This window comes from Papio anubis, chromosome 15, assembly GCF_008728515.1.
Source record: "Papio anubis isolate 15944 chromosome 15, Panubis1.0, whole genome shotgun sequence".
Classification (NCBI taxonomy): Eukaryota; Metazoa; Chordata; class Mammalia; order Primates; family Cercopithecidae; genus Papio; species Papio anubis.
Genome location: NC_044990.1, coordinates 79,578,925 through 79,594,620, shown reverse-complemented (window position 1 = coordinate 79,594,620; position 15,696 = coordinate 79,578,925). Strand labels below are relative to the sequence as shown.

The 15,696-nt window shown below is 38.8% G+C and overlaps 1 protein-coding gene across 6 annotated transcripts in view; it reads left to right on the top strand.

Moving 5' to 3' along the window:
• Positions 1–15,696, top strand: part of NALCN (sodium leak channel, non-selective) — a 342,682-nt gene that overhangs the window by 220,750 nt on the left and 106,236 nt on the right. For all 6 annotated transcript variants that reach the window (XM_021929744.2, XM_003914045.4, XM_009192178.4 and 3 more), the window contains one exon: positions 6,510–6,584. In XM_021929744.2, coding sequence (XP_021785436.1) covers positions 6,510–6,584 — 75 coding nt within the window. The remainder of the gene's footprint in view (positions 1–6,509; positions 6,585–15,696) is intronic.

Genomic DNA, 15,696 nt, shown 5'->3' with positions numbered 1-15,696 from the left:
TGGCCCCTGTGCCCAGATGGACTCTCCAAGTCTAAATGCTTCAAAATGATACAGAACTACATGTGTGAATTCGGATGGGGCTTCATTTCTGGTCCTCCTCCTTCACACTTGCGTGGCCGCCCTTCCCCTCTACGCTCCAATTTTCTTTCACATTTCTGCTTTCTGAGAAGAAATAGGACTGATTTCTGGGATGGAGCATAAGAGAGAGAAAGCCCTGGAGAGATAGACAAAGCATGTTTCCATGGGAGATGCCCACACACCTCACTTGGGGCATCGGCAGTGTTGGTACCCACCCAGGTGTGTTTTGACATCCAAGACTTGACCCTAATTCTTCTTGGAACTTGATGGGGAAAGAACCTTGCTGGGGCCCCACATGGTCCTGGGGCAGCCGGGGCAGAGTTGGGCAGCTACCTGAGAGTTCTAGGTGGAGAGGCCCAGAAGATCCCACAAGAACAAGTCTCCATTAGTTCCAAGTGGAATGGCAGCGCTTTCTAAGTTTCCCTGAGAGTTGAGAGCTAATACATCTGTCGTGGGAACAGCAGCCCGAGCCAAAGACCATGTGGTGGCCAGGCACGGTGACTCACACCTGTAATCCTAGCACTTTGGAAGGCCAAGATCCAAGGATCTCATGAGCTCAGGAGTTCACAACCAGCCTGGTCAACATGGTGAAACCTTGTCTCTACAAAAAATACAAAAAAAAAATGTAGCCAGGCGTGGTGGTAGGTGCCTGTAGTCCCAGCTACTTGGGAGGCTGAGATGGGAGGATCGCTTGAACCCAGAAGGTGGAGGCTGCAGTGAGTTGAGATCGCACCACTGCACTCCAGCCTACGTGACAAAGTGAGACCCTGCTCAACAAAAAAGACCAGTCAGAGAGTATAGTGAATTAAATGGGCCTCCCCAAAAGATATGACCATGGCTTAATCCACAGAACCTATGAACATGACCTCGTTGGAAAAAGGGTCTTTGCAGATGTAATTAAATTAAGGATCTTGTGATGAGATCATCCTGGATTATCTGGGTCGGCCCTAAGTCCAATGACAAGTGTCCTTGTAAGAGACAGAAGAGCACAAGACACAGAGAGAAAGCCTTGTGCAGATAAAGGCCAAGTGACTGGTGTTACAAAGCCACAAGCCAAGGGACAGTGGAGGCCACCAGTAGCTGGAAGAGACAAGGAACCATTCTCCCCCATGGTCTTTGGAGAGAGTGTGGTCTTGCCGACAACTCAATTTTGGACTCTGGCCTCCAGAATTGTGATCAAATAAATGTCGGTTGTTTGAAGCCACCAACTCCGTGCACTGTGTTCCAGTACTCTAGGAAGCACATACAGAGGACATCAGTGGGAATCAGAGCTCTTAGCTTTGGGAGCTGAGATGGTGGCCAAGTCAGCAGAGAGAAAGCCCCAAACCCCCAATACAGCCTCATCAGTTCCCCCGATGGGGGATGGAGGACACTTTACCCAGCTTGTTGTGGGTAACCTTGATCTTAAACTACCCCTAACAAGAAAAGAAGCATTCATTCAAATGTAACTGAGCTTGAAAGGACTGAATTGAATTGATGTAGCAAGATGATGTTTCCAGCCACCAACAGAAATGGAGGGATTGTGCACCAAATTCAACTCGTTTGTAGAAAAACCAAGACATTTATTTTAGCTTTGCATAACTAATTTTGTGTCTGTATATTTTCAGACATTGTATAGCTATACTACATGTCAGGGTTGCTCGAAGAGAATTAAATGAAAAGAAAAATCTGCAATTTGTTGAGCTATTATTAAATATTTTACAAACGAGGGCACCAGAACTCACTGTGGGCCAGCAGTTGCCACATGGCTTATAGCTGGCAGAGCCTGTTTGCTACCTGAGCTCTGTGACTCCAAGCACAGTGCTCTCTTCTATGTTTGCTTAATTCAATGATAAACATCATTGCAGTGAGTGCAATATCGTATTTATGTTCCTGACCAGGCAGTGCCTCAAACATCCATGGAGTCCAATAAACTGTTTGTCGAATTTAATCGAATAACATAGCCTTGCCGTCCTTAAGTAGCCTGCCATCTGTCCGGTTTGGGGGATATAATTAAAAATGAAATCTGCCAACCCATGAAACCTCTCCTTAAAGGTAGAGGAGAGAAAGCCCAGTTTTATTATTGAATAAGCACTAACACAGGCTGCAATGCACATCACTGGCAATCTGTTAAAGAGATCACAGAGGCAGAAAATACCTCCCTCTTTTATATCACCACTTTCCATACGTGTTCTCAAAATAGAAATAACTAGTCCTCAAGTAAGAAGACTTGACAGCACCACTTGTTAAATATAGTTTATCCTAAATTCACCTGGTAACTGGGGTGGCCATCTGTGGGAGCTGATTGCCTTTATCCAAAGGAAAATTAAAACTTCTCATATTTCTGTGACAAGTAGGTAAGTTTACAACTTGGAGCCAGATGTCTAAACTCCCACCCTCCATGGAGAAGGGGAGATGGAGGCTCTGTCTTCCTTGATGTTTACGTTACTTCAAGGAGACAGCCCTCAAGGAAAACATTCTTTTAGGTTGTAGAACTGGTGAGAAGCTTATTTGGCTTTTAAAAGTATTTATATACATCTCAAACGGAAAGGGAAAGAATTTGCAATTCCAAGTCTTGTAAAGGAAATGCTCTAAGAAAAGGGAGGCGAACAGGATCCCTTCCGACCTCCCTTTTTATAGATTCGTGTTTGCACTTTCACTAGAGAGATAGGAAACCCGATTAAATTAGGACGGAGCAATGCCTGCCCCAGTGCGCAGGGGTGAAAGAAAGGGTATAAGATATCCCCTTCTGCAGAAGGAAACCAGCAGGTGAACATCTCAGAATTCGGCGTGAGAAATCAAGGCAAGGGAAGGTAGACTCTGCCTCTGATATTACTTTCTGTCATCAAGGTTTTGGGAAGTGGGCTGAACATGGAGTGAACTTTAAAATGTCCAGTTTGGAATCATGTCTAGTTCAGAATAAGCCTGATGCCCAGTTACCAGTGGTGTACTAGTCATGGTGATGTTAATAAAAACCCTCCAGTCTAGATCATTCTGTATCTTCTTCAAGCTCTGATAAGACTCCAAAGGGCATGGCTGTTGAAAAGAAGGGTGCTGGCATTTGTCCCAAGCCAGGCATGTCCCATCACAATTTAATCATGTTGATGTACTCATTAAAATTGAAAAAGAGCTAGCCATTAACTTCTGCATAACTTCTCTAGCACTGGCTGAATTATCTCAACTTTCTGACCTTCATGCTTAACCACCTAATATTAACAAATGAGAATAATTCATTAAGAAGATAACTGAAATGAAAAATATAAGTTAGAAATGAAAAAGATGATCAAGTGAATGTGGGACTTTAGAAAATTCAAAGTTGAAGAGGGACTAGAAAGTAAAATATTTTTTAAAATTATACTATTTTGTTGTTTTATTTACCTGTTCTAAAAGAAGCATACATTTTTTAAAAATCAGAAAATCATAAAATTTTTAGAAAAAGGAAAAAATGTATTACTCCAATACACAAAAGCAAGTACCATTAATATTTCTAAAGTACCTCCTTCAAGCATTTTCTCTATTACTCCATTATATGCATAGTTATGCTTCTACCATTTATATACTCTTATTTACTATTATAATGTAAGTGTTTTCAACACCATAAAAATTCCTTCTAATAGAAGAAAATACCTAGGAATCCAACTTACAAGGGATGTGAAGGACCTCTTCAAGGAGAACTAAAAACCACTGCTCAATGAAATAAAAGAGGACACAAACAAATGGAAGAACATTCCATGCTCATGGATAGGAAGAATGAATCAATATCATGAAAAAATATAGGAAGAATGAATTAATATCGTGAAACAAATGGAAGAACATTCCATGCTCATGGATAGGAAGAATGAATCAATATCGTGAAAAAAGGTAATTTATAGATTCAATGCCACTCCCATTAAGCTACCAAGGACTTTCTTCACAGAATAGGAAAAAACTACTTTAAAGTTCATACGGAACCAAAAAAGAGCATGCATTGCCAAGACAATCCCAAACCAAAAGAACAAAACTGGAGGCATCACGCTACCTGACTTCAAACTACACTACAAGGCTACAGAAACCAAAACAGCATGATACTGGTACCAAAACAGATATATAGACCAATGGAACAGAACAGAGCCCTCAGACATAATACCACACATCTACAGCCATCTGATCTTTGACAAACCTAACAAAAACAAGAAATGGGGAAAGGATTCCCTATTTAATAAATGGTGCTGGGAAAACTGGCTAGCTATATGTAGAAAGCTGAAACTGGATCCCTTCATTACCACTTATACAAAAATTAATTCAAGATGGATTAGAGACTTAAATGTTAGACCTAAAACCATAAAAACCCTAGAAGAAAACCTAGGCAGTACCATTCAGGACATAGGCATGGGCAAGGACTTCATGTCTGAAACACCAAAAACAATGGCAACAAAAGCCAAAATTGACAAATGTGATCTAATTAAACTAAAGAGCTTCTGCACAGCAAAAGAAACTACCAGCAGAGTGAACAGGCAACCTATAGAATGGGAGAAAATTTTTGCAATCTACTCATCTGACAAAGGGCTAATATCCAGAACCTGCAAATAACTCAAACACATTTACAAGAAAGAAACCACCCCATCAAAAAGCGGGCAAAGAATATGAACAGACACGTCTCAAAAGAAGACATTTATGCAGCCAACAGACACATGAAAAAATGCTCATCATCACTAGCCATCAGAAAAATACAAATCAAAACCATAATGAGATACCATCTCACACCAGTTAGAATGGAGATCATTAAAAAGTCAGGAAACAACAGGTGCTGGAGAGGATGTGGAGAAACAGGAACACTTTTACACTGTTGGTGGGACCGTAAACTAGTTTAACCATTGTGGAAGACAGTGTGGTGATTCCTCAAGGATCTAGAACTAGAAATACCATTTGACCCAGCCATCCCATTACTGGGTATATACCCAAAGGATTATAAATCATGCTACTATGAAGACACATGCACACGTGTGTTTATTGTGGCACTACTCAAAATAGCAAAGACTTGGAACCAACCCAAATGTCCATCAGTGACAGACTGGATTAAGAAAATGTGGCACATATACATCATGGAATACTATGCAGCCGTAGAAAAGGATGAGTTCATGTGCTTTGTAGGGACGTGGATGTGGCCGGAAACCATCATTCTGAGCAAACTATCTCAAGAACAGAAAACCAAACAATGCATGTTCTCACTCATAGGTGGGGATTGAACAACGAGAACACTTGGACACAGGAAGGGGAACATCACACACCGGGGCCTGTTGTGGGGTGGGGGAGTGGGGAGGGATAGCATTAGTAGATACGCATAATGTAAATGACGAGTTAATGGGTGCAGTACACCAATATGGCACATGTATACATATGTAACAAACCTGCATGTTGTGCACATGTACCCTAGAACTTAAAGTATAATTTAAAAAATAAAAATAAATGGAAACGACTATGTTAAAAAAAATTCGCTAGTGTATTAGTTATCTATTGCTATGTAATAAATTACCCACACATTAGAAGCCTACCAGTAAATAGATGTTTATTATCTCAATGAGTTTCTTAAATTTGGGAATCTGAGACAGGCTTAGCTGGGTGTTTCTAGTGCAAAGTGTTAAGAGGTTGCAGTTGAGATGTTGCCTACAGCTGCAGTCACCTTGAAGTTTCACTAGGACTGGAGTGCCTGTTTCCAAAATGGGTCACTCCAGTGGCTGTTGGCAGGAGGCCTCAGTTCCTCACCACGTGGACCTCTCCAAAGGGCTGCTTGAGCATCCTCACAACATAGCACCTACTTCCATCAGAGCAGGTGATCTAGGAGAGACCAAGGGTAAAGACACAGTGTCTTTTATTGCCTAGCCTCATAAGTCACACACAATCATTTCTGCAGCCTGCTGATGACACAGGCCAGCCATATTTAGTGTGGAAGGTGACTACACAAAGGCATGAACCAGGAGTCTAGAACAACACTAGAGGCTATCTTGCAGAGTAGCTACCACAATGGGAATTTATAATGGCTGCATGCATCTTATCACATAAATCTCTATAACTGTATTGACTATTCATGCACGGTTGGATGTTATTTCTAATATTTCCTTATTACAAACGACCCTCTAATAAGCACCTGTGTATATTAAGCTTTTCATCAATAGTTCAGATCACTTTTTTAGAAAATAATCTCAGAAGTGGGATTGTTGAGTTCCAAAAAATCTTAATTTCCTTTTTAAGTAAGTTGGCTTCATAAAGCAAATTAGCATTTTATATTATTTCAATGAACATATGCATTTCATGTATTTGTGATAAATACCTTGAAATGTCTATGCAATGGTTCATAACTGCATGTTTATCTTTCATTTAATGAATTCTATATTCAATATATTTTAGGTAGCTATATTATATATGTAACATTTTGATACTTATGGCATGTGCATTGTTATTTCACCATTTTATAGATCCTCCTGAGTTTGTTTGTTGCTGTTATTTTGGACAACTTAGAACTTGATGAAGACCTAAAGAAGCTTAAACAAGTAAGTAACATATGGGAGTTTTTAAAAAAAAAAAATGCAAAAAAAAACAGGGGCAAACCATTTGCTTATAGGCAATATTAAAAGTTTGAGCTTCAAAGTAAAAATAAAATTTAATAAGTTAAGGCTATCCAAGGTGGTAAAATGGTGTTAAGTTTAACTTCTATCTAATACTAACAAGGGAAACTTTCTGTTACTCTGTAAATATCCTAGGAATCGTTTTATTATTTTTGAATAACAGTAAGATGGGCAGAGTATGGTCAATTGGATTTGGAGACTGTTCTCCTTCTGCCATTAAATGAAGGTTGTTTGGAAATGAGATACCTCAAGGCCATATTGCCATTTTGCATAATTATATGTAATACCCCTTATCATCATCATAAAAACATTACAATCAACCTGCCTGGTCTCTAGACACTAAAGGAGAATTTAGTCTGGGTGCCCTTAGTGAGTATAAGAAACAGAGGAGAATAAATGATGAAATGTGGGCCCAGTTATGTATGAAAACAGACAGGATGTCGTCATGGTGAAAAGTATACCCCCAAAAATGAAACTAGAAATAGGCGAATGCTATGTTCTTAATGGCAGGAGGATTACAGGTATAGTCAATCATTCCCATAGTTTCTGTGGCATGGAGGATATTTGGCTTGAATATTTGGCTCTATCAAAGAGTACAGACCCTTTGAGAAGAAGAGCTTGCAAGAGGAGTGGGACAATGAGTGGAATGTTCTTGTATCACCCCCCGCAACACTGAGAGAATAGTTGAAATGTTAACTACCAAACTCTACCCAACTGTTAGAATGTTGACAGAACCACAGCTGTTATAACGTTAACAGAACCATGGCTCTTAAACTTTCTATTCGGAATTATAAGCAGGCCCTCCATGTTCAGAATTTTCCAAAGCTCTCTATTTTTAACAAAGCAAGAAGTATAACCTATTTAAATTTTTTTTTATCTATCTCATGATCAGGTTAGGCATTTCATTGTATCACTCTTATCTTTAAAGCCTATGCTTTTAACAGAGGCTATCAATAAGGGAAAAAAACAAAACATTGTTATGAAGATTCCCACTCAGAGCATACCAAAAAAGGTTTTGAGTTCTTTACCATCCTACAGCTACCCAGGCAAATGGGCATCTTCCCGGCTCTGCTGGAGATGATTTCTTCCATGTCTTTTCACTCTGTGGCAGCAGTGATAGGTTCTTCAAATAAGAGTTGGGACATCCCTTTGTGCCATCAATGAAAATACTTTGTGTGGCTTCTAGTTGCAGAAAAAATATCTAATAGGTGAGTTCAAAATTGTAATTAGACATGACCAATAAAATCTGCTGCTGTAGAACCACTTTAGTCCATGCTTTACAAATCTGGTATTTAGCTGTAGCCTTTCCTTCATGCCGTGTTTGTTATGCACACAGATATGTACTATCCTCAGAGAGTACGTTACAATATGTATTCTATAGATAAAATTTAAAATATCCAATTTATTTCTAGCTAGTGCTACTGCCAGTTTCCATATGCTTTTAAATAACCATATAACTCCGGCCCGCATTTGTAAAATAATTTTTCTGCTGGAAAGCAACAAAATAAACGTGTATGTAGCAATTTTTTCAGGATTATGAATTCAAACCTACGGATATTTTGCAGTGTTAATTTTTTCAACATTTTAACTTATTTTCATATACACGTATATGCGTAGCCTACTTACATTGGTTGTCATCTATATATCTAATGGTCACAATAGGCATTTCATATCTGACCCGAAGTAAAAAAACCAACAATAATTCTTCCTGAACTATAAAGTTTTAATAAACTATATGGCTCTTCACTTTGAATAAATGTCATTATTTATAAAAGTGGCTTTTAATCACTTGCTAGATATTAGTGAAGCTTTTTGTTTCTGGAAATTCTGTATATCAGAACAGGTTATCCAATTGCACTAGCCTACAATTTGGACCATATACTCTGGGTATTTGGGCATTGAAAACTCCAATCATAACGCAGCAATTCCATTTTTGTTACTACTTTTTACACTGTTCTTTATTCATGGTTGGACTGAAACTATGTAGCTATTAAATTCTTCTATTAATTTCATACTTGAAACTCATTGAACCTGAAATTCATTAGAGCAAATATTATTAAACTAAGTTAAAGTGTTCCTGGTTAACTTTCTCTCATTATTGTATGATTATGTTTTGTGTTTTCACTAGTTTTTAACAGCTGTGTCATTTTTTATGCCCCTGATTTTTCTTATTTTCAGTGATCTTGGCCTTTAAGGTAGGGCTCATTTGCATATTTTTAAGAACACACACATTCACGTGAGTGCACTTTCATATATACGCATAGTAATGTGGATACCTCAAACTTTAGACTGTCTTTTACAGATTCTTTTAAAAAACAGTAAAATTGTTACCCTAAATATTTGTTTCAGTTGTCCATGTACAAATCCAGTCCTTAAGATTTAAACTTACATGCTCTATTTTTACTATTCCCAGATAGAGAGTAGAGTGGAGGAAATGTTCAAAAAAAGTGTTTGATTTTCTTAATGTTTCACGTTTCAGAAAGCCCTATGCATTCCAAATTCCATCTTTGCTCCATTCAAACTTTTTGCTTCTTTTACCATTTCTGCCAGTCTGTAGATTCTCATAGCTATGGTGACATTGGTTGAATCCTTGCTCAGTATCAAGTGTTTTATGTTTTCACCTATTTTTCAAAACAACCCATTCAATGCAGGTATTATTATTATGTCCATCTTACAGATGAGGAAACTAAGACAGAGAGGTTAAGTAACTTGCTCAACGTTGCACAGCCAAGAAATGTCAGAGCTAGAATTTGAACCTAGGCAGTTGGACCAAAAGCCCACACTCTTAACCTCTAAACTGTATTGATTCAAACTAAAACTATATAAAGGCCAAACATGAGTCATGCATACTGTTGAGATTCATAGGACTATGAATTATTTGTTTATAAATAATGATGTTGTAGATAACAAAGGCATCATCATATTCACCAAGTAACTGTTAAAATGAAGGACAGTTTCTGAGGAATAGCAGTAAATGCAGCAACCCAGTCATTAAAACTATCCAGATTAGTTCTTTGTTTCCTCTCAGAACCCAGAGGATCGAATCAGAGCCATGGGAGTTACAGCCTTGCTGCATCATGGCAAATACCACACAAAGTGCCATTTCTCAATGATCTTCTTGGAGTGATGATCCTCCTCAGACGCCTACATAACAGGCTTAGCATAGCAACATTTTAGTGACTTTAATGTCTTTTAGTATCGATATGTTTTTAACTGTGTTAATATATAAAAGTTGGTTCATAGATTTTTTTCAATAATAATAAAAGCCAGTGGCAGTTATCTCTAAAATGGGGGTATTGCCCGGGTGCAGTGGCTCACGCCTGTAATCCCAGCACTTTGGGAGGCCGAGGTGGGCAGATCACCAGGTCAGGAGATCGAGACCATCCTTGCTAACACAGTGAAACCCCGTCTCTACTAAAAATTCAAAAAACAAAAAAATTAGCCAGGCGTGGTGGTGGCGCCTGTAGTCCCAGCTACTCGGGAGGCTGAGGCAGGAGAATGGCTCGAACCCGGGAGGCAGAGCTTGCAGTGAGTCGAGATCACGCCACTGCACTCCAGCCTGGGTGACAGAGCGAGACTCCATCTCAAATAATAACAATAATAATAATAATAAATGAGGTTGTTAACATGCAGCACTCAGTAGGGCTCAACAGAGGAAGAGGAAGCGGCCCTCATGTTGGGGAGAGGAGAGGCTGCCCTTAAGCTAAAGGTGTGAGATGGTGGTAGAAAGTGAAAAGGTACTAGTGAAGAAATTATAATGGAAAAACACCAGATATGAAATAAAGAGTATGAATATAACACAGGGATGAAGGTGCAGGAATGTGGCCAAATCCAGAGTTAAGAATGTGAGTACATCAGTGGCCAAAAGTCAAAGCCCACCATGGCCTTCCCCTCAGAAGCTCCCTGAGGGCAGGCATGGGCTGCATGATGGATTGTCGGTGGGCCTGTGTTCTCCTGAAGGAGAAGCACGGCACTGTATGTCTTTTCCCATTATTTTTCTGTGCAACCTCTGTGTGCATCAGAGGTAGTTTCTAGCCAAGGACTGCTGAGCTCTAGGGGTCCTCAGGAAAAGCTATGGTGTCATTTTTAATACTTCAGAAAGCTGGAAGAGAATTGTGCATTTACCTAATATAAGCCCGCACCTGCTAAATAAAATGTCAAGTTTAATACTTTTAGCTGGAAATCTGAAAATTCTAAGTGGCAGCACGGTTTCCTTAATACTGTAGTTCTGCAGTGTTTTCATATATACTTTCCTTTAAGCAAATTTGTTTAAAGCTACAATGAATTTCTTATTGCTTAATCAAGGCATCTTGGCAGGAAAAATGTTTAGATTTTAGAATCCAGGGGAGAAAATAAAAGGGCTTTTTGGACACAAATTTTGAGAGGCTCTTATGTGTTTATTCCCATCACTCCCTCTCCAAGATATCACCAGTGTGTGCCATGATGGTCACCTCTATGGCTTTTCCTTTGTCACTTCTTGCAATTGTGTTCCAAAAACTCACATCAATCATGTAACCATATGAAATTCCTCTATTGCCTTCCCTGTGTGTTATATATAGGACACAACTGTTTCCTAATAGCAATAGGGCAGCGTAATCTTTTCATAGCTGCCATCATTTACATGACCCCCATATTGAATTACATAAAAACCATATTTCTCTTTTCAGCATCCCCAAAAGCCAATACAGAGACCTGGGAAAAAAATATATATATATGTGTGTGTGTGTATATATATTATTACATATATGTAATATATGTAACATATATGTATATATCATACATTAAATACAAAAAATGTTATAATTTTGTATTACATATATGTAATAACTATACATATATGTATATATTAAATATAAAATTATATATAAGTAATACATGACAAATTATATAATGTGTGCTATATACATAACATAAAAATTATATTTTTATATTTAATATTTATACATATATATATAACATTGTTTCTGCATGACATTTAAAAATTGACTAAAAATGAGAGATTGTCTGTGGATGTGTGATTGTGGTAAGCTGAGGAGATTCCTGATAAATCAGTTGCTATAGAGGCTACAACACAACCCTCGACCTAAAACTTCTCTGAACAGTAAGAGTTGATGACCATGAAGCTCAAGTGATGCAGGAATAACACTGGAGAATGTAGACAGAGTTTTGCAAGGTTTGAATATGAAGATAATTCTTGCAGCTTTAATGATTTTTGCAAATTCAGTGCAAGACAGATATAAAGGGTTTTCGTTTAAGCAGTATAAAATTCATTAAACTTTGAGGGAAGAAAAACCCATGGAAAAGCCTGAGGGGAAGAAGCATTGAAAAGAGAAGTATAGACAGTCTGTTTAGATTAAATTCAGAGCTGTGAAACTGAAAATGGTTTCCCCAGCTCTGTATCCAGTCTCACTTAAATCCTGGTTCCAATTTGATGATGCTTGGTCTTTGCTAGAGTCCGCTGCATAGTGGTGGGTAGATACTATTTATTAAGAAGCTTTCCTCTCTTATTGACTGTGATTTTTTTAAAACAAAAACCATAAATATCTTATATTCTCTTTTGTTAAAGTATGATCTCCAGGGGAATGTTTTTGTTTAGCCTTAAGCTGCGTGATCGTTGATTTTATGTGTCACCTTGACTGGGCTAACAGATGCCCAGATAGCTGGTAAAACGTTGTTTCTGGGTGCCTCTATCGGGTGGTTCTGGAAAGATTTGCATTTGAACTGGTAGACTGAGTAAAGCAGATCCTCTTCCCCAATTTCGTCGAGCCACTTCCAAAGCTTTGAGGGCCCAGATAGAACAAAAAGGTGGAGGAAGACTGAATCTGCTGTCTGTCTCATTGCCTGCACCATGTAAACAACCTTCTCCTGCCCTCAGGAAACCTGATTCTTAGGCCTTCAAACTGTTGCCCTGGCTTCCAAAGGTCTCCAGCTTGAAGATGGCAGATGGTGGGACTTATCAGCCTCCATCATTACATGAGCCAATACCTTACAATCAATCATGATGTATATTTTATTGGCCCCGTTTCTCTGGAGAATCTTGCCTAACACACCCTGAAGCTCTCATTTGTGTCTCCATTTTGTCGCCTATATTGAGTTCATTCCAGATTGAGGGTGGTAGCAAGGTGACAGGGATGCTGCTGGAAGATGCCATTCAGCTGAGCACTGGTTGCATCTCCTGGTGTTAGTTGAATCTTCAATCTTCTCTGCATTTTGTCAGCCTCTCATGAATGAACTCAAACTTATGTAACCTTAAAAGAGTGACATAGCTGCTACAGGAGCAAATGCTATCTATTGAGAACTGCCTTGTGTAGGCTACTTTATGTTAAATTATCACATTTAATCCTAAATATTAAAGACGTGACAACTAACATTCAGGGGAGTGAATTTCTTGCCCAAGTCCACGCACTTCATATGTGCCTGAGTCAGGGCCACAAAGGCTGTCTAACACTAAACCAATGTCCTTGCTGAAAGAGGCCACACTGCCTGCAGAGAACCACCTCTTTCATTTATAATGAAAAGCATATCTAGCTAGGTGTGGATTAGATGAGATGCTTATCCATTTTTTAGATCAGCATATTTTCTCCCTGTGGGTATTCAAAGAAGAAGCCAAATTATAATCAGACTATAGCTTAGTGAGCCAAGAATCAGGATAGAAAGGGAGGGAAGAAAGGTTGTGTGATTCAGATACATAGATGATGGTTTGATAGGTGCAGCAAACCACCATGGCACATGTAAGCCTATGTAACAAACCTGCACATTCTGCACATGTATCCCGGTATTTAAAGTAAAATCTAAAAATAAATAAATAAAAATATTTTTTAAAATGCATAATGGCATAGGCTAAGATAGGCTGAGATCATCTGAGATATCTCTTTTACAGTTGAGATATTAGTGACCCAGAAACTAAATCTATTCATTCTGTGAAACTGGGGTCTGGATACTCATCTACTATCCTATAGATATTGTGTTGGGGCTAGGGACATGTGATAGTCAGGACACTGTTTCTACCCTCAAAAATAACTCATGAACCAGTGGCAGAAAGAGACAAGTAAACAGGCAGTTTGGGTTCAGTGGTGATCATTATAAGGATAATGTTTTGGAAGCACACAGAAAACATCTAAAGCAGACTGAAATCAGGGACATTTTCTCACAAGCAGGTGCAGACTGAAATCTGGAGGTTGAGTAGTGCTAATCCAGGTGAAGAGGATTGGAGGAAGATGGCATGAAGAAGGGTACTGAAGACCAGGGGAACTGCAGACTCTTTCTTAGTTGGGAAAAAAACAGAGTGGCTTTGTGAACACTAAGAGTTTGCTGTGGCTAATGTGTAGAGCAAGAGAGAAAATTGTGAGCTGGAAAAATAAGCAGAGACCAGCACAGGAAATGCTTGAGCAGCACTAAGCATCTTGATATTATTCTGATGGCATTTATGCACAGGGTGTCATAATCGTACCTACATTTTGGTGTCAGTATGAAATGAAATGGAGAGCACCTAGACTGGAGATGGAAGAATCAGTTCTTGAGGCAAGTGGTGATGGCAGCTTGAACAAAAGGAAATCAGAATGAGAGAATATTGGAAGTGGTGGAGAAGAGGATTTAGTGACAAATTGGATATAGGAAGGGAGAAAAACCAGGACACAGGGATGTCACCCAGATTTCTAGATTTCTTTAAGTGCACTGATGCAGAAGAAATACAAGAGAAAGAAGAAATGAGAGTTTTGTTTATTTGGGGTTTTTGAGGGGGAAGAAGATTGGTCATATTTTCCCTGAGATGCCTGGGAAATATCTATGAGACAATGTCTATGGAGAGATATAAAGTTTAAAGTTTAGGGGGAATGTCTAGGCTGAAACAGATACTGAAAAGGAGCAAAATCAACATGCAGATGGTAATTTAAGCCTTTAGTGAGCCTGAACTTACCAAGGGAAGGATGGTTCCCTAAGGGGTAATAAATAAATGATATGAACCAGTGAGGAGGAGCCAAAATGTGTATTATCATACCTAAGTCACAGCACAAGAGGTAAAAGGAAAGAATAGGTTTGTCATCAAAATCAAAAGGTGAAAGAGTTTCAAGAGAGGGGCTTGTTCAACAATCTCAAAGACTTCAGAGAGGTCAAAAAAACAGTCACTATGGAAAGCGATCCCATTTACAGTAGCACGAAAAAGAATAAAATACTTAGGAATAAACTTAACCTAGCAGGCAAAAGACACATACCCTGAAAACTATAAAATACTGAGGAAAGAACTTAAAGAAGCCACAAATAAAGGTGAATTCTGACTTACAATGAGTCTACTTAACAATTTTTCTTTTTTTAGACAGTCTCAACCTGTTCCTTAGGCTGGAGTGCAGTAGCATGATCTTCTGCTCACTGTAACCTCTGCCTCCCAGGTTCAAGTGATTCTCCTGCCTCAGCCTCCCAAGTAACTCGGGTTACAGGCATGCACCACCAAACCCAACTAATTTTTGTATTTTCAGTAGAGACAGGGTTTCATCTTGTTGGCCAGGCTGGTCTTGAACTCCTGAGCTCAAGTGATTCACCTGCCTCAGCCTCCCAAAATGCTGGGATTGTAGGCGTGAACCACCTAACCCAGCAACTTACTATTTTCTGATTTTTTGACGGTGCAAAACAGATATACACTCAGTATGCTCCTCAACTTATGATGGAATTACATCCAGAAACACTCATGGTAAATTGAAAATATCATAAGTCAGAAAAATGCACTTTTAACTTACAGTATTTTCAACTTTTAATGAGTTTATCCAGATGAAACCCCATCGTAAGCTGAGGAACATCTGCAAGTGAAAATACATTCTGTGTTGAAGGACTGGAAGACTTAATATTTTTAAAATGTTCATACCACCCAAAGTAATCTACAGATTCAATGCAATCCTTCTCAAAAATCCAATGGCATTTTTTGCAGATATAGAAATCTTAAAATTCATATGAAATCCCAAGGGATATCAAATAGCCAAAACAATTCTGAAAAAGGAAAACAAACTTGAAGACATCATACTTCCTTATTTCAAAACATATTACAAAG